The sequence below is a fragment of the Polypterus senegalus genome, chromosome 3 (assembly GCF_016835505.1).
Source record: "Polypterus senegalus isolate Bchr_013 chromosome 3, ASM1683550v1, whole genome shotgun sequence".
Lineage (NCBI taxonomy): Eukaryota > Metazoa > Chordata > Cladistia > Polypteriformes > Polypteridae > Polypterus > Polypterus senegalus.
The window spans coordinates 301,663,799-301,684,263 of record NC_053156.1 but is presented as its reverse complement, the minus strand read 5'-3'; the positions used below and the strand labels follow the sequence as shown (position 1 = coordinate 301,684,263).

At 39.1% G+C, this 20,465-nt stretch overlaps 1 protein-coding gene across 1 annotated transcript in view; it reads right to left on the bottom strand.

Annotated features, from left to right (window-relative positions):
• LOC120526370 (cytosolic phospholipase A2 gamma-like) overlaps nt 1-20,465 on the bottom strand; it is a 114,320-nt gene that overhangs the window by 44,634 nt on the left and 49,221 nt on the right. The window contains exons 6-9 of the mRNA XM_039749505.1: nt 19,537-19,756; nt 15,787-15,907; nt 15,160-15,300; nt 5,975-6,028 (exon numbers count right to left, since the gene is read on the bottom strand). Coding sequence (XP_039605439.1) covers nt 5,975-6,028; nt 15,160-15,300; nt 15,787-15,907; nt 19,537-19,756 — 536 coding nt within the window. The remainder of the gene's footprint in view (nt 1-5,974; nt 6,029-15,159; nt 15,301-15,786; nt 15,908-19,536; nt 19,757-20,465) is intronic.

Here is a 20,465-nt window from a genome sequence, read left to right as displayed (position 1 = left end):
GTATCATATTTAATTTATTGCCATACACAAATACAAGTAAGGCATTGAAAGATTTATATTGTGGAATTTAAGATATGGAAAAATACAGATCAACATCCATTTCACCATTAATCTTCAGTAAAAAGATGCAGGGTAGGTGTCCTTAATAAATAAATTAGGCTTGGCCGCTGGTTTGGAAAGTGCACAGCGAAAGATGCTACAAGTTTCTTCCATGTTGTATTCCTTGAGAATGCTATGGAGACATGAATTCAAATCATATTTTATTTGTCACATACAATTATACACATAGTGCAAATTGTAGTGAAATGCATAATTACAGAAGCTGAAGAAAAATATGAATATTATAAAATAAAAGCAATAATCCCCCCATAAAATACATTATAACTTCTTTATGGGTGTTATATAGCACTTGTGCTCTACTTTGAAGGTTGTGCTGCGATGAGACATTCTTTATGAGTATCGTCCAGCCTGTCACTTGGTATGAACATGCCTTGGTGACTGTTCGCTTAATTTGGTCATTACAAAAGTTGGGCACTGTCATGCATGTGCATCTGAGAATCCATCCAACCATCCAAGCTCTTCCCAGGTATGTAATACCACTGTGGGCTGAGAGGGGGCACTGCTGCTAATGGTCTTGTCATCTTCATCTTCCATAGCCTCAAAAAACTGCCCAGTGAGGGTATACTGACCTGACCCTTCTGCTCCTGTAGCTTCAAAAGGACGACTGCCCAATTGGAAGCATCATCATTGTGGAAATGACATGAAAGAAGGAGCTCCGAGTCAGACATCCCATATGCACAGCCTAATCAATTACAAGTCACTCCACTACATGGCAGTTGCTTTTGTTGTTTTTCATGTACTGTACCATCAAGTGTTGTTTTTTCATTGGACAATATCGATAAATGGGGAGGGCCATGTCAGCACCCCAAAATATTCCTACTTAGTCGCCAGTCCTTCATTTGGGTGACCACAGCACTTAATGAGTAGGGAGTAACAACTCTTTTGTTACCGTATTGTTAACATAATTAATACCTCCACAACACTCCAAAGGAATACAGCATGGAAGAAACTGGCAGCATCTTTCAATACAAACTATCTGATCTGGCGGCCAAGCAATTTCTTAACTAAGGACATTGACTCTCCATATTTTTTTATTTCTTATAATATGCAATATAAAAATTTCCATGTCCATTGATAAGGTGCCACATGAGAGGTTGTGCACAAAACTAAAAGAAGTGAAAGACCAGGGTGATGTTAGTAGATGGGTACAAAATTGGCTCAGACACAGGAAGGGGAAGGTTACGGTGAGTGGAACATATTAAGAATTGGCTGATGTTAAAAGTGCTGTCCAGTAGGGGTCAGAGATTTGGGATAGGAATGTAAGGAACAAGCTTGTTAAGTTTGCAGATGATACCAAGCTAGGTGGGTTGGTAGATAATCTGGAATCTGTTATACCAGGCATGTCAAACTCACTACCATTGGTGGGCTGCTTTGACTGCCACACGTGCGTCAGCGGGCCGCACTGTAACAAATACTATTATACAAAGTTACTGTAGCTTTCTTTCCAATAATGAAAACTTTAAAAAATGTAACACAAAGTTTAAAGTTTAAAGAAAATCAATTTATTTCCATACAATCTCCGTACAACAGCATACAATTAGAGTCTTAGCCTCTTAGCTTATATTATTATATTACATTCATTATATTATATTCATTGCTTATATAGGAATCTTACAGTGTGAGATTTATTTCTTTTGTCCCAACACTTGGCATCTCTTGTTAGTAACCAGTTTGTCAATTTCAGGCTTGAAATCTTGTGCAGCTGCAACTTTTATGAGGGATGAAATGTGCTCGACAGTAAGTCTTGAGCGATGTGGGGTTTTGGTAGCTTTCATTAATGAAAACAATTGCTCACAAAGGTGAGTGCTTCCAAACATAGCCAGTACTCTTGATGCCAATTTATGGATCTGCACATACAAGGGTGGCAGGTAAGCATACAAGCCTGGCACAATAACTTTGTTGTATTTTGCCATCAGAATAGAATCTGACTGCAGTTCAATCAATTCCATTTGGATATTCTCAGGCGCATTCTCAACGTTGTAAGAGTATGGTGACGTAAACAGCACAAAGTCCTGTTCGTGTGAACTGAAATCACGAAAACGCTCACTGAATTCATTACTCAGTAATACAAGATGGAAAACAAATCCTCCAAAAATCTAATTTTACTTTACTAAGTTTACTTCAAAGTTAATATTGTAAAATAAGCAAATATGCAAAAAGCCCCCTGACCTAAACTAATTATACAAACTCAAAATCACAAAAATCTGTTAATAAACAACTCACCAACTTCTCTCGTCCACTTCAGCTGTAGTTTGCACTAACTGTTCGTTACAATACTAGCACAAAATGACATACAAACTAGAGCAAAAAAAACGTGAAAATATGTGAGCTATTACTACTCGTGATGGTCAGTTCTGCCCAGTGGCCGGTCTCAGCAGCCCAGCTAGTAGTGTAGCCCAGTGGTCCGCAACCTTTTTGACACCAAGGACCGCTTTTCTAGAAGCTAATTTTTCCAGGGATGGGTGGGTTGTTGAAGGTTGGAGTTTGTGGGGTGATTATGGGAGGGTTCGTAGGGCAGTTTTATACACAATTTACAATACATTTTTATTATTATTAAGATAATACAGTAATAGAAATTATACAGCTTACCATAATGCAGAATCAGAAAGAACCCTAAGCTTGTTTTCCTGCAACCAGACGAACCCATCTGGGGAGGATGGAAGACAGTGACACGCGAAGTGTGTTGCTTATGTTCAGTCTACTCCGTAATTTCGTTTTGGTTGCTGTCGCTGCAGAAAACGTGCATCACAAAGATAGGATGTTGGAAATGGAATCAGCTTCAATGGCTTCTTTCGCGTTAGTTTAATCTTCTCCTATCTACAAGTTATGCTGACGAGAATTTTTCTCAGCATTTCCTTGCGATAATACACTTTCAGGGTGCGAATGATGCCCAAATCCAATGGCTGAAGCACTGCCGCGCAATTGGGTGGGAGGAATTCAACGTGAACATTATCTAAATGCGGAAGCATGTTGTGGTCAGTAGTTATCCTTTTCTTCTTTTTCATATTGTGAGGTTTCTGAACTCTTTTGGGATCTGGGATCCCCCCCACCACCCAACGGGAACGACATGCTGAAGTGCGTCCCAAAACGCTATTGCCATGTGTGAGATTGTCTGTCCGGGTCCCAAGAGAGTTTAAAAACCTCATATTTTCTTGAATGAGGCGCCGCATTAATAGGAATGTTTCTTGAACAAGCATCACTGCAACCACATAAAAACAGTATTTTCGGCGTCTTCAAATGCAGCAGTTCGCATACGTTTGCAACCCGAGATTTTTCTTATTTTTTGCATATAGCAAGTATGCCGTTTCTATAGTAGGGTGACAATGAGTTAACTTCCAATGGATGCTTTTCAAATGTTAATGAGCAATAAGGAAAAGGTATCACTTAAAACCACACAAAACAAAAACAGCAAAAATGAGTAAAAAAGGAATGGCGAAGAAAGAACATTTTTTTTTACAATGTTTCTGTTTGGGGATCGTTGTGCAAATGTCCACAACTGAGCAGTGACCACAGAACTAACTGCTTTGTGGATGATTCATTCAAGCATTTCACGGTCACTTTGTTGTAATGAAAGTATCTGCTACTGAATGTACTTCTTAGTAACGAAATTTCTGTGGACTCGTGTCATATGGGGAAACTGTCAGAAACATAAAAATGCTTTGTTGTAATACTCTCTCACCGCAGTCTCTCCTCTCTTTCTGCGCCGCTGCAAAGCCCCGCCCGCCTAGCATTCTGAAAAGTGTCCTCAGTGAAGGGGACAGACTTTTTGTTGTAGCCCTTCACTAAGTGAGTCTCCGTTGCTGGCAGTTCTCTCACGGCCCGGTAGTGGGCCAAGACCGCAGCCTAGCACTTCAGTTGCGACTTTGCGGCTGCAACTATACTAGCAGATGACATTTCTGGTACCGTAATGCCATGGGAAAACGTGCTTTTGTCAGAAGGCAGAAGTAAGAAAAGTCGATAAGATGCAGAATGATTCAATCACAAACGATAGTAATCATTTTGTACAAGTTTAGTGCTAACTAGGATCTGTCATGCGGGCCGCACAGATTTGTGTTGCATGCGGCTCGGGGGCCACATGTTTGACATGCCTGTGTTATACCATTACAGATGAAATTGAACAGCATACAGGCTTGAGCAGATTTGTGGCAGATGAAATTTAATGTCAGTAAATGTAAAGTATTACAGATAGGAAGTAAAAATGTTAGGTTTCAATACACAATGGAAGGGCTGAAAACTGAAAGTACACCCTAAGAGAAGAATTTAGGAGTCATAGTGGACTCTACACTATCAACATCCAGTCAGCGATCAGAAGCTATTAAGAAGACAGATAGAATATCAGGTTATACAGCAACCTGATGTGTGGAGTACAAGTCACAGGAGGTTCTGCTCAAGCTTTATAACACACTGGTGAGGCCTCATCTGGAGTCTTGTGTGCAGTTTTGGTCTTCATAAAGACATAGCAGCACAAGAAAAGGTCCAGAGAAGAGCGACTAGGCTGATTCCAGGGTTACAGGAGATGAGTTATGAGGAAAGATTAAAAAAGATGAGCCTTTGCAATTTAAACAAAAGGAGACAAAGAGGAGATGTGGATTTTGTTTTTTTAATTATGAAGGGAATTAGTCCACTAAATTGAGACTGTAACTTTAAAATGAGTTCATCAATAACATTGGAAAACAGTGGAAATTTGTTTAGGGTAAATTCTGCACAAACATTAGGAAGTTTGTCTTTACAGAGTGAACCATAGACACTTGGGATAAGTGACCACGTAGTGAGGTGGGCAGGAGGACTTTAGGGACTTTCAAAACTCGACTTGATGTTTTTCTAGAAAAATTCAGTGGACAGGACTGGCAAGCTGTGTTGTGCTGAATGGTCTGTTTTTGTCTAGATTGTTGTAATCTTCTACTGTCTTGCTTGCCATTTCCATTTCATTGAATTAAACAGATTTAATTCAGTATCACACTATACTTGAGTCACAATATTGTTTTTTAATGGCATATTTCTATAACAGTCCATCTGACGCATGTGGAATTCATTTTGTAACATTACCCATTGTATTAAACCTGCTTATGAAGTAGTGTAAGTTAGACTGCAACCTTTTTTCCCTTGCTCTGACTCCAGGAAGCCCACTGCAATTTCTTTTAGTCTTTGTCTTGTTAGGCTGCTAGTCCACTGCTTTGTGGCACACTGCAACAGTTTGAAACCAGAAAGTTAATCTTATTAATATAAATACATACTGAGACCAGATCAACACAAGATCATCCTCAGCACACAGCACACTGCAACTGGCCTATCATGATTATCTCATATTTATGGACACTAGCACTTTGAGGTCAGCCAGAGTTTGATCTTTGTATTTTCAAACATCCAACCCACTGCGACTAACTTTCTCCCAGAATGCAGTTAAGTCAAAAATTCCATATTAGACAGACAAGGAAAACCAAACAGACAGTGGCTAGGTTGGGATTCATCCATGTTGAATTATTAGTTTGCTTATTCTATCTTCTGCTGTGTGTATTTTTTATTACAATTTCATTATTATCGTCTAGCCATTTATACAAAAGGCTGAGTGCACTACAGTACTGGTGACCTGTATGAACATGAGTTAAGGAGAGACAATGAATATGAGGACAAATGTGTGATAGAAATGGATGAACAGGGGAAGGGAAAGCGAGGGAGACCAAAGTGGAGGTGGATGGATAAAGAAAAAGAAGAGCTGAAGGAAAAGAGTCTGACTGGTGAGGAGGTATAGGACTGAGCTGTTTGGAGAAGGCTGATCAACCACATGGGCCTCACACAGAAGTGAGAAAAGATGAAGAGAAGAAGAAGAAGCTAACGTTCAGAAATTGTGGTTTACCTTTTAAATAGTGCCACAAGTACGTGAGATCTCCCATTGCGCTTCCCCACAAACCTGGAAAATGAAAAAGAACAAACTTATTAAGTGTTAGATAATAAATCATAAATTGTAGAAGATTAAAATATGAGTAAGGAGAGAAAAAGAAGTTCCTACCAATTTCTTTAAATTTTCCCTCTTCCCCCAAATTTTCTCCTCTTAGACTGATCTTTTCTTCCACTCTTTTTAGGTGCATTTGCATAGACTGTGCAAAGCACCTATTGCAATAGTCCTGTCTGTCTGTCTGCATGAAACAACTTATTCTTAAAGGACATTTGTTGATATGTTGAGATATCTTTATCAGATTACGCTGTATAAAGTTTTGAAATATCAAACACTCTTATTGAAAATCATTGGTGAAGCTAAGAACTTGTTTGTCTTACCAAGAGATATTTTCTGTGTGACTTCAGCTAAGAATTAGTTTACTGCTTCAAATTTACCTTGATTGCTGTTACACCAACTTGTATATTTTCCAGTTTTACTCATCTTACAGCTGCTTGCATCCCCAGAAGAAGTTTGTCAAAACTCTGCAGCAGATGTACAACACACAAGCTGCATGTAGAGAAACACACACACACATACACACACAAGTCACCTATCTGGAAATGTGTGGAAGAGTAAAGAAATTCTATAAACGCTGCTCAGTAACCATAGACTGACCTAACATGTCCTCTGCATTTATGTTACAGTATAAAATCCCTTACGGATGCATTGTCAGCACAATTTTAATTTGAAAAACAGACATTATCAACTTGTATCTAAAAGGTGTTTAAACTAATTAATTTCACAATTAGATGTAGCTGCCATAAAAAGAGAATTGGGTTTGGAAAAGGAAGTGCAGTTCATGTATAGGGAAAAGATCAGAGGCATGGGGCATATAACAAGAACTGCAATGTGTTTAGCAGTTTCTACAGAGCACAAAGGGCTGAGTGCTACAAATAGCAAAGATGGAGTAGAACTACAACTTGTGCCATTCTAAAACAGGTGCATAGTAGTATAACATTGGAGGTATGGCCTGAAAGGTTGCTTTTCATTGTGTGTATTTTAAGACTGAAATTAAAATTTCTTAGACACTGTCACCTTTGGTATTCCCATAATTCATTAAACAGTTCTTAGATATTTAGATTTCATAAATCACTGTATGATATAGTAGGTCTGTAGCTTCTGCATTTTAGATAAATAAATAACGCACTTACGTTTTTGAGCAAGGTGTAGGTACCATGGCAGAGCGACTATGTAGAAGGTATGGGAGTTGGCGATCCCACATTCACATGTGCATATGCAGGATTGATCTGTTCCTATAATAATGCTGGAGCCATGATGCACCTGCATCCCACAAGGTTTTAAAAGGAAACCAAGGCATAAGGGCAAGGTGAAAAAGAAAAGCCCAATGACGATTGCAGGTTAAAGGAAAGGAGAGGACAGGAATGGGAAGGAGCCGGTGCAGTAAGAGAGGGGAAGCAGGTGGACGGGAAATTAAGCCCTGTGTGGCTATCAAATGGCCAGATGCTCAAGAGAGGAGCAAAGGGGCCACACCTGCTGAGCACCCTTAGGAGCAGGACTTAGGGTGGCTCCCACAGAAGCCCAGTGAACTGTGGTTTAGAGGGACAAGAAGCAAAGCTTGGCATGGTGCCTTTGAATGCCAAGAGACTGTAAACAGGGACCCGAGCAGGATTTAGGGTTTTTCTGCGTCTATTGGTGAATGTCTCCTCATTTCCTCCTCCAAGGAAACGTCATATTTAGAGAGTCACACCAAGACTCGTAGTTTTTAAAGATGGATAAATTTTGCCCATGTTTTAAAGGATTATTTATTTAATGAACATTTTACTCTCCAACAATGTTTATCATGGATTTTTTATTTATTTATTCAATGAAACACTTCACTGTTTGCACCCTTGCTTGACTTTATTTGTAATAAAAGCGCTAAGCACTTGACCTATGCCTTTCTGCTGTGTGTGTCCTCATTTGCTTGGCTCTTCCTCGGGTATGTTATTGACAGTTTGGTTTCAAGTGGCTCCTGGAAGCAACCAGGAGTGTGGAGCTGTCAGGGACCATTACACACCGTGTTTCAACAAATATTTGTAACGACTGACCCCTTACTCAGACCGGCCACTACACTACCAAGACTTATACCTTGGATTACCTGAGGTTTATTGCTCTAATAACAAGCAGTACTCCTTACATGACAAAATAACCGGAAACAGTAAACAGGTGTTTAAAATTAAACACTGATATATTGGAAGAAAAAAAAGACAAACATTTAATAATAAATACATATGTGTGCACAAACCACCACTTATCCCAAAAGCACCAGTGACTAATTACTATATATAATAATACAAATATTTCCATTAAACCCTCCCTTGCCCCTAAACAATGAACAAAAGCAAACAACACAAATACGAACATGGATCAGATAAACATAGCAGTTGAAAATATGGTGAAAAATGTGTCCCAAAATAAACTCCGAAGGTATTAAAAATTGGCGATATTGTGCTTCCTCCCGACAACAAAACGACCTCGCCATAAATGTCCTGACAATGGTTGGAATGATTCTGAACCCCGGGGTTCCTCAGCTCTGGCTGTCGTGATGTAGGATCAGATGATGAAAAAAGCAAGCACTGGACTAAAGCAATGATCGGCAGTGATGACCTGATCAGTGGATGGTTATATTGTCTTCTTTTCCTCACTCTTTCTCTCTCTCCACGCTTCTCGACTTTCCTCTTTCGCCTTCGCTACTCTTTTTTAAATGTAAAATGTCCCGGATGTATCTAGTGTGTAAACAGGTGAGTTCCGTCTCTGGGTTGTGGTCTCTCTTCATCATCCTTACCCTCTGCACTTAAGGGCACAACATTCACTGACGCACACATAATGGACAGTAAACGGGACGATGAAAACAAAACGCACTCAGAACAAACATAGAATATACTATTCTGTAGCCCCGCTACATATTAATAGATCAACAGAGAATTTATTTCAGGTGGTTGTCTTCTTTCATGGAGTAATACAGATTGTGATTTTATGCTGGCTTTCTCATTTCCTTTTCATATTTGTTTTTCTTTGGGTTATTCCATTTTATTGTTCATATAGTATGAGTCAGACTTTAGTTTGTTTAACTGAGTGGTGTTATATTATTACTAAAATCGAGAAAGATGGGATTATTTTTATTGCACTAAATACCTGTTAGGTGGTTATTGGGGTTTTTATATTTTATATTAAAACACTTAGTCACAGACCTTCCACAACTATTAACAGCACATCAATCAATGTTTTCTGTATGTGAAGTTGTTGAAGTTTATGAACTACAGTGATCCCTTGCTGTATCGCGCTTTGACTTTCGCGGTTTTGCTCTATCGCGGATTTTATATTGTAACAACCCGGCAGCAAGCGCTGGCGGAGTGACGCCTCATGGGTAATTTATGTAAATAGTTTGTGGGGAATTTATGGGTAATTTATAAAAAGCTTATTGTATGTCGAAATTTACGTATTGTCATTTGTGTTGTAAATAATGGTGTGTTTGTATTTAATTGGTTGGGTGGGTTTGGGTCATCGCCGTCCGGGGGTTATTTATTTTGTAAAAAGTACCAATTTATTGAAATGTGTCTTCGTGCGTGACCTTGGCAATGGCCGAGCAATAATGTTGAGCTTTTGTTTCTGACTATCTTCTGTAATAAAAAGATGCAACAGGACAGAGCTGTTTTATTGCTAAGATTTAATCTAAGCAAACTACCGAGACACTCGGAGTCGTGCGGTGTATGGGGCACGAGTGTTCTCTTTCTTTAAAGAGCTGGGTGCAGTTGCGTGCATAACGCTGGCAATCCACTAGCCGACAGCTTCGGAGAGGTGCACGGCAGAGTTCGGCTCGAAATCTTTAAAGACTCCTCCACGGGTCGCTACAATATGTAAGCATATGTAAATGTATATTGCGGATTTTTCGCTGATTCGTGGATTTCTGCGGACAATGGGTCTTTTAATTTATGGTACATGCTTCCTCAGTTTGTTTGCCCAGTTGATTTCATACAAGGGACGCTATTGGCGGATGGCTTAGAAGCTACCCAATCAGAGCACGTATTACATATTAACTAAAACTCCTCAATGCTATAAAATATGCCTCCTGCGCGGTGCTCGATTGTTTGCTTGTCTCTGCCTCTATCTCACCCTCTCTGACATTCTCTGCGCCTGACGGAGAGGGTGTGTGCTGAGGTGTTGTTTGCACAGAAGCTTTTTGCCTAGTGGATACGGACGCTCCTCTAAGAAATGCCGCTTTATCGAGGTGCGTCCAAAAGCTCACTTATTGATTTTTTGATTGTTTGCTTTAATCTCGCTCTCTCTGACGCGTTCTCTGCGCTTGACGGAGGAGATGTGGCAGAGGGGCTTTTTGCACAGAGGCTGTTTGCTTAGAAGATAGGGACGCTCCTGTAAAAAATGCTGAAAGGCTACCTTCACATTGATCCCTTCATTGCAGCTGCTTTATCGCGGTGCTTGCATACTTAAAAGCGCAACAGCCCTATTGATTTTTCATTGTTTACTTTACTCTCTCTCTGACATTCTCCGCTCCTTACGCGCACTTTGAAGAGGAAGATATGTTTGCATTCTTTTAATTGTGAGAAAGAACTGTCATCTCTGTCTTGTCACGGAGCACAGTTTAAACTTTTGACTAAAGGGTGTTATTTCATGTCTAGAGGGCTCTAATAATGTTAAAAAACGTATTTAGAAGGTCGTAAACAGGTTTTCTATGTTCTAACTGCGAAAATATTAGATTTATAAATAAAGAATCCTACTTTGTGGAAATTCATTTATCTGTCTGGAGCGGATTAACCGCGATAAACAAGGGTTTACTGTATAACTGTGCGGAGAATATTTATAAACAGTGTGGGAGAGTTTCTAAGGGCTTAAAATATATAAAAATAATCATACAAACATATGGTTTCTACTTCGCGGATTTTCACCTATGGCGGGGGTTCTGGAACGCAACCCCCGCGATCGAGGAGGGATTACTGTACACAAAATATGGCATGGAGGACACTGGATGTTCTTGGACTGTTTAAGTAACCTTGTGGATAAACAAAAAGCTGGTAAAATCAAAGGGCGAGTGAGGCCTGTGAAAATAAATTGTAAATGCATTCTATGTGGTGTTATAAATCAAAATTATTCATCTTTGCAATGTGGCCTACTAAAATAAATATATTTTAGAATGGTCAGAGGTGGCTTAAATGGGACATATTTCTCTTGATATTGCGTTATTCAGTACGATTCCTTTGAATCCTTTCTGTTCACAAGAACTTTTACCAGTGCATCAAAATCTCTTAATATGCCACACTGCATAGAGATGAATAACCATTTTACTGATGCTTTGTAAGTGTTATTAAGAGCAAAAATGCCTTTGTTAAGGTCTTGTTACACACTAATACTGTAAATGCATTTTTGTAATACCTATAGTATTATCAACTTTCTAAGCAATATGAGCAATAAAACACCCCTGTGCACAAAAAATGTGATAGTCTTAAACAAAGAAAAGAGAAGCTCAAAAACACAAAATTGGGCTGTTGTCATTCTTTGTCAATCACTAGGAGAACTTTAGAAATTGAATGTCTATTCAGATGAAGAAGCATTTGAACTTGTAGCTTTTATCCTTGGAAACGTGAACCAACTAAAATCATGAATGTACAGTAGTGTGTGAGTTTTGAATGAGAGAATACACTATCTCAGTACTTGCTTATTAATTTGGGTAATCAGATTTAAGTTAAGCAATTTGAGCTGCATTGTTTGTATGAAAATGTGCTATATAAATAAGTGTTGTTATTGTTGTAAGTTGTGGGAACTTGCCATTTAACTGCGTCATTTAACAATTAAATTTATGAGTTTAAGGAGTGGCCTTGCTGCACCCCCAAAAGATGCACTAGGTTACTAAAATAAATCTCCATTAAGGGTATTTTTTCTTGGAAGTTTTTTTTAAGGCCAAAGTTAATGTAAATGTGTTAATAATCAACAAATACAATAATGAAATTCATCCTACCCTAAAAAACCTTTTCGTTAGAACCTTAGAAAAACTTTTGATGAGAACAGGCCATTCAGCCCAACTAAGCTCACCAATCCTATCCACCTAATTCCTCCATAACAACATCAAGTGGAGTTTTAAATGTTAATGTCCTATGTCTACCACACTGCTTTGTCACTTATTCCATGTGTCTATGGTTCTCTGCGTGAAGAACAGCTTCCTAATGTTTGTGTGAAATCTACCCTCAACAAATTTGTAGCAGCGCTACTGAAATTTGCCTACAACTCCCAGCAGCCCAGGCAGGATTATGCTATTGGGCAGATTCAGAGGGTGCAGGGTTGCTGGGAAGAAGGTTAAATAGGAAGACACTTTAAAAAGGAACCAAACAGACAGCTAGGAGATCACAATTAACATCCTGTAATTGTCTCTACGTTTTACACAAACTGTTGGATTACAGCTTCAACTACCGTGGATTACAGTTTCCTCAGAATGTATGTGCTATCCTGTGCCTGTTTGTCCATGTGGTTTTGTCTTAACTGGATACTTTATCATCTGGGGAGTGCTACCAGTCACATTAAATCTTCAGGCTGCAATGGGTACATGGTAGGACAAAACTTTACGTTTCCTTCAGAGGGCTGTTCACAGGGTTTTTCATTCCACATTCCATCATCATGTGCTTCTACTGTACTGGACTGTGTTGGACTTTATTGTAAGTGTTAATTGTTTACTGTAACCCAGCCACAGGGGATGCACAAACCTGTGTGTTTCTTTGTGCAGGTTCCAAGCCCAGATAAATGGAGAAGGTTATGTCAGGAAGGGTATCCTGTGTAAAATTTTGCCAGATCAATATGCGGACAACAATACAGATTTCCATATCGAATTGGTTGAGGCCTGGGTTAACAATGGAGACCACTAGTACAGTTAGCCAACAGAGTACTGGTGGAAATTGGGCTATTATTGGCAGAAGAAGGAAAAGAAGAGTAGAGAGATGTGTCTGGAAGCAAGAGAAGAGGAGGAAGGTAAAGAGAGAGGAACTGAGGGTTGGAACTTTGAATGTTGGCAGTGTGACTGGTAAGGGGAGAGAGTTAGCAGATATGATGGAGAGAAGGAAGGTTGATATTTTGTGCGTGCAAGAGACTAAATGGAAGGGGAGCAAGGCCAGGTGGATCGGAGGTGGATTCAAATTGTTCTATCATGGTGTGGATGGGAGGAGAAATGGGGTAGGAGTTATTCTGAAGGAACAATATGTCAAGAGTGTTTTTGAGGTGAAAAGAGTATCAGACAGAGTGATGATTATGAAGCTGGAAAATGAAGGTGTGATGATAAATGTTGTTAGTGCATTTGACCCACAAGTTCGGTGTGTGATGGATGAGAAAGAAGATTTCTGGAGTGAGTTGGATGAAGTGATGGACAGTGTACCCAAGGGACAGAGAGTGTTGATTGGAGAGGATTGCTTTACTGTGTAGTGTATGTAAATAATTATTACCGTCAAGGAACTGAGATGGGCATTTGCATACATGTCTTTGTGTTATATTGTTTATTTCTCTTCACTTTTTCATGAATATAGTCTTTATTTATTGATTTATTGAGCCGCTTATCAGTGTCTGTGTGAGTTAGTATGTGTGTGCTGGGGTCAAGGCTGGATGTGTTCCTGGGGTCCCCATAATAAAATAAACAAATCACGGACGGTGCAAATCTTAGCGTTCTTCCATCTGCTGCATTCTCCAGATGTGTCCCTGTATTCTTGATGAACTCATTTTATAGTCACGGTCTTGATCAACTGGACTAAATCCCTTCATAATTGTAAACACTTTAGCCTTGTCATCTTTTACTCTCCTTTTGCTTAAACTGAAAGGGCTCAGCTCTTTTAATCTTTCTTTGTATTTCATCCCCTGTAGTCCTGGAATCAACCTAGTCACTCTTCTCTTGACTTTTGCTAGGGCTGCACCCAGGACTCCAGATGAGGACTCAGCAGTGTGTTATAAAGCTTGAGCATAACCTACTTGGGCTTGTACTTTACACATCAAGGCACTATATAACCTGACATTCTGTTAGCCTTCTTAATGGCTTCTGAACTCTGTCTATCAGCTGAGAATGTCAAGCCCACTACGACTCCTAAATCCTTCTCATAAGGTGTACTTTCAATTTTCAGACCCCCATTGTGTATTTACACCTGACATTTCTACTTCCTACATATAATACTTTACATTTACTGACATTAAATTTCATCTGCCACAAATTTGCCCAAGCCTGTCTCTGCTGTCCAAGTCCCTCTGTGATGATTCAATGGATTCTTGATTATCTGACAATCCTCCTGGCTTGGTAACATATGCAATATTAACCAGCAGCCCAGGCACGAACCCCTACTAAACACCACTCTTAACTTCACCAAATTCTGATAAAGTTCCTCACACCATCAACCTTTGCTTCCTGTATTTTGGCCAATTCCACACCCATCTACACACCACACCCTGAGCTGTCACTTCTTTTAGTTTGATGCCCATCCTCTCATGTGGCACCGTATAAAATGCCTTCTGAAAGCCCAGATAAATAATCTCATATGCTGTACTCTGGCTGAATCCTTTTGTTGTGTTGTGTGGAAGCTGGAACATCTCCAAGAAAGCATCAGGTTCAAGGTAGTCCATCACAAAGTGAACACACACACACATACCAGGGTCAGTTTTAGCATTGCTAATCCACCTAATCTACATTTCTTTTAAAACAATTAACAATCAATCCCAGAATGCACCAGAATTTTATACCATTCAGACATTTTCTAACTTATTTACAAAATAAGAAAGGGCTTATGATGCTACAATTACAATAAGCAAACAAACAAACAGTATTTCAGTATTGTCAATGGTGTATTTTATAAGAATTTCAAAGAATTAAATGTGTTGTTGTGATATTTAGTTTATATTTTAACTTTATATTACCAACAATTTCTGATTTTGACTTCAGATATAATGTAAATATGTAGTAGTACAGTTGTTATTCTAAAAAGATGCAATTATTTTTTATGGGCTCCGACAGCCTAAATGTTAAACTGCACTCGTAATTTGATTTATCTTATTTGTATTGCTTGACATTACGTTTTTTAAAGCAAGCCAGAAGAACACAAATTAAGACACAATTTAATCACATTATTTACCTTGCAGTAGGCACATATCAGGCTCTGAATGATGTTCTGTCTTAACCCCGTTTTCAAATTTGCTTCCAAAGTCACTCGTTTCAACAAATATTCCATGACACGGAAAGCCACATTCATGGGGAGTGAATTCAAACCAGGTTTCTATCATAGAAGAAAAAAATCAATAAATAAAAATGGAGAAATAAAGATATTTTTATTGTCAATGTGATTAAAATTTATCTGCCCTTCATATGTGTTAATGTTTTTTCTGGCTTTCAGATAAAGTTCTTTTAATGGGGTCTGTGTTGTCAGAAGAATTTAAAATCTCAATATACATCCTACCAACAATATGGACTCTTGCTTTGATGGATACTATTTTTTAAGTGTAAAGAATTCAAAGTCAGAGAGGTACTTGCCTGAAGGAAACTGATGAGAAATGGTGTCTATAATCGGGTTATGTTTGATTTATTTACAAATCCATTTTGGACTTTATGCACTGACAACGTCTCTGAGCTACATGTCTTATTCTCTTTCTCTGGACTGCATTGCCACTTCCTACTGATACACCTGCCCTCGAGTGTCCAGTCTTATCTGCAGTCTCTCGCCCTGCCATGTTTCACTTCACAGTATCCCTCTGTTTTCCCTTACCTGGAGGATGGGGTTCCTTTTCTGAATCAAAGGTGTCCTTATCGATGGCAGCATACACTGGATATGGGTTTTGTCCATTGTTTGCAGATTCTTGATGGTTTGAAAGTGTAGAAGTATTTTCCTGAAAATGCAGTGAACACTGTTTGATAGTACAGAATAGCATACATTTTACACTAAATGTATATTATTATTATTAGTAGTAGTAGTAGTAGTAATAGGCCTGATGTGTGCCTACTTCAAGGTAAGTAATAATTTATTTATAAGCTCCTTTTAAGGTACCCAAGGAGACTCTACAATAATATACATACAAGCAAAATTAATGAGAACAACAAAAGGCAATATTAAAAAGATAGGTTATAAGTTTAGATTTAAAAACAGAAAGTGAGGTACGTGTAAGGAGCTGCACAGCCGGGACATTCCATAGTCACGGCCCTGATACACTAAAAGCCCGATCACCCACAGAGCACAATCTGCACAGTGAAATGGTTAACAGCCAGGAGGCAGAAGAACGATGTGAGCGTGATGGACTATAGGGACAGGTAAGGTGGGGCCCGACCATGAAGAGCATTAAAAAGCTAAAAGGACAAGTTAATATTGAATACAAAAGTGAACAGGTAACTAATGCAATTTTAGAAGTGTAGGAGTAAAATGTTCCCACCACTCTTGCTGCTGACTTTTGTACATATTGTAACTTGTTTAGGCTTCGAGCAGGGACACCAAACAACACTGCATTGTAACAGTTAAGTTGCAAGGTGACAAAAGCATGGATGAGTGTCTCAGTTGCAGTATCAGAGAACAATGGACGTAGCCTTGAAATTTGCATAAGATGGAAAAGGGCAACCTTGGTAATATTATTAATATGAGGATCAAAGGAGGGTGTAGGATCAAAAATAACACCAAGACTTTTAACTTGTGCAGACAAAGATATAATAAAGTGAGGGATTTTTACTGATAAATTGTCTATTTTCTTTAAAGTGTCTTGAGATGCAATGGTTGAAGCCTCAATTTTATCATCGCTATTTAGTCTGAGAAAGTTTTCAGACAACCAGAGTTTGATGAAAGCCAACCACTTCAGGAGGAGGTGATGTGTGCATAAGTCCCGTGTGTAAATAAATCTGTGAATCATCAGCATAACAATGAAACAGTAGACCGTGATGTTTACTAAGGGCACCGAGAGGAAGCATCTAAATAATAAAAAGTAGAGGGCTAAGAATTGATCCCTGAGGGACACCCAGGAGCAAATAGGATGGGTCAGATCTAAAACTACCAACAACATCAAATTGCAGACTGTCCTCAAGGTACGATTTAAGCCATGCAAGAACTTTTCCAGCACTACTTAACTCATTCTCAAGTCTAAACAAAAGAAAGTCATGATGGATCGTATCAAAAGCAGCAGAGAGGTCTAAAAAGATCATTAGTGTTAAAAGACCACAATCAGCTGCGATTAGGAGATCATTAGTCACCTTGACGAGTGCTGTCTCTGTGTTGTGATCGGCCCTAAAACCAAACAGGTCATTATAGGCAAGATGGTCTTTCAAATGGACTGCAACATCATGTTTTAGGATCGTACTAGGAAAAGGAAGGTTGAAATTAGTCTATAGTTTATAAAATCCTCAGGGTCAAGTCCAGGTTTTTTGAGGACAGGTGCAACAACTACTGCCCTTAGGCTGGAAGGGACCAGGCCAGTATAAAGAGATGTGTTGATGATACTGGTGATACAAGTAAGAAGAAAAGGCAAAGCAGCTTTAACCAAAACAGAAGGCGTGGGGTCAAGAATACCGATAGTTGGCCTGGCGGTCATGACAAGCTTATGGAGAGCAGGATCGTCAAACAATTGGAAGCTACATTAACAGCTGCCAGTTAAGATACGGGATGACAGATTTGACTGGACAAATGGACCTTTTTGAAATTCAGAATTAATCAGATCAATCTTATTATTAAAAAAGTACAGACATTTCTGACAAAGGTCAAAGGAGGCACTTAATGGAAAGTTATTTGCAGGTTTAAGTTGCTTATCCACAGTAGCAAATAGCGTTCAGGTATTATGCTGACCACATAGAATGCTACTAGTATAGTAAGCAGTCTTAGCTCTCTATGTAGTGCCTGCGTATAGAGGACAACATATTCCTTACAGGCAAGTGCATGGGAAACTAAACTTGTTTTCCTACTAAGGTGCTGAAACCTTCACCCACAAGCTTTTAAGTGACACAGATCAGGAGACAAACAAGGATAAGAGAGCTTAAATGTCACACTATGAGTTTTAAGTGGAACAAGATGATCCAGACTAGCTGAAAGTATACAATTATAATGATGAACTAAGATAGCAGGCAATAAAGAAACACCAGGCTGAGGCGCACACGGCTTCAATGTAGAGAGCAGTGGCACTGATATTTTTCGTTTTCCTAGAGGTGATATTACAAGGTGATATTTGCCCATGCGACTGACCAAGGATAAGCACACCAAACAAAAAGTAGCCTCATAATCAGAGATGGATAAATCAATACCATATAAATTAGCAGGAGTAATACCAAAGGTAGTAGGAAAATTGACATGTTGAGTAAGATCAAAGCACTGAGGCACAAGGAGAAAATCGGCCATTGTAGCTTTTACAGAATTTACAGAGTCTACATGTAAGTTAAGACTTTTTTCATCACGATTCCATTAAATTGTCTTAAAAATTGAGCAATACATTACTAGTGTTGTTAATGGCTGTTACTGTTTAAAAATACTGATTTTTTAATTTATTATTCACATAGGATTACAAAACCCTACTTTCAGCAGCCATTCCTTCAGTGTGCTCCTTCTTCGTTTCTCCTTAATCAGTCATGTTTAAGTACTAATTTGTTATTAGGGAAACCTTTGAAATTACATTAGCATTGTTGAAACCTGTTATTCTGTTCACTTGTGCTGCAAGGTACTTTTATTTTTAAAGTTCAGATCTTGGATTCAAAAAATGGCCAAAACAAGACAGCTTTCTCAAGAAACACGTCCGTCTGTTGTATGTTTGCAGAATGAAGGTTATTGACAGATTGCCAAGTAATTGAAGTTTTCCTACTAAGGTGTTTGTTGGCTGTCTTGACAGAAGAGGGTACATTGAATCTAACCAGGGTAATGAAAGCAGGTGAAGAGCCAGATGGGTTACTTACAGAAGAGGTGAATGATAGCAGAGTGTGTAGTGTGAGAAACAACCGCCTTACAGGTCCTCAGTGGGCTTCTTCATTAAATACATGGCAGATATCAATGTCATCTACAACAGTGAAAAGACAACCACAGGACGCTGGCCATAATATATTTTTTCCAGTCATCTTCCTTCTAATGCTTTTTGTTCTTTTTCCCATTGTAACTTTTTTCTTTTTACTTGCCAGTTTCAGCTATGGTTTCTTCTTTGAAGCTCTGTGTCTTAGTACAGCCTCCTGGAGTCACTGGAGAAAGCCAAGTAGGCACCTGAACATATTTGTGTGTGTGTGTTTAAATTCAACATATACTTCACATGCAATCATTCTTGAATGCACAGATTTTTGGAGGACAAATGAGAGTCCCCATAAATATCCTACATTCGGGAACCCTTGTTTTCCAGTGCTGGGTGATAAAAGCAGAATCCTAACCCAGTGTCTATAGCCACAAGACAGGAATCAAGCCTGGATAGAATCCAAATCACCACAGGCCAACAAAATAAACTATTTAGTTGTTTTAAGTGCTGTCTGCAGGAAAGTAAAGATAAAATTAACATTCCAGAAAAATATATCTTACTGTTCCAATAAGATAACTGACAGTTGCTGCCCAGATGTCTGTTAAAGAGAAAACTTCTTTTGAGGCAGCTTTCACCATTCTCTTCCGAAGATGTCCTTTTTCAAAGATCAACTCTTTGACGTATTCCCAAGAAAAATCCTCTCCCACAAGTTTATCAGAGATATCTTTAGTGGGTAATTTTGTGGACCAATCGACTTCTTCATATAACTGACTCATAGCCCTAAATGAAGAGAAAACAGACATATTATTGCCTTTTTACAATACAAAACAGGGTAATGCTCTGTACTGAGAACACTGTAAACTGACAGATGTCAAGTGATGGATCACCGTCTATTCCCGGTCAAACCTGCAATGCCCAGAGTGAACTCTTCCAGCTATGTGTGTGGTGTCTGCCTGCAAGCAATGCAAAGTAAGGCACCTCCCTGGTGACATCAGCTGAGTTCTCTCATTCACTCACTCATCCCCACCATACTGCACAGCACCTCCTCTACACTCCCACCATCCACAGTGCAAATCCTGATGACTACACCAAGTGTATTATTGCACAATTACACCATAAACCATCCAAGGTCGCACATTTTACACTATGTCATCAGCCAGTGATCAGCTGCAAACCCACAATGACTGAATTACAAAGTCCCTCTGAAGACATTTCTCTGCAACATTACATTAGAAGTGCAGTAACTACAGAATTTAAAGTGGAGCTCTCTCTGGTGACTGATCTGTCACTCTGACACATCCCGCCGCTGTTCCACGCAGCATGTCCTCTACTGTACACTCCATCCATTCACAGCGAAAATCCTGATGACTACGTAACAGCAAGTGCACTTTCATGTAGTCACATCACAATCCATCACAGGTCACACATTTTGCACATTTGTGCTAAATGACGATGGTCAGCTGTGAATGCTTGGATTTCAAAGGCCCTC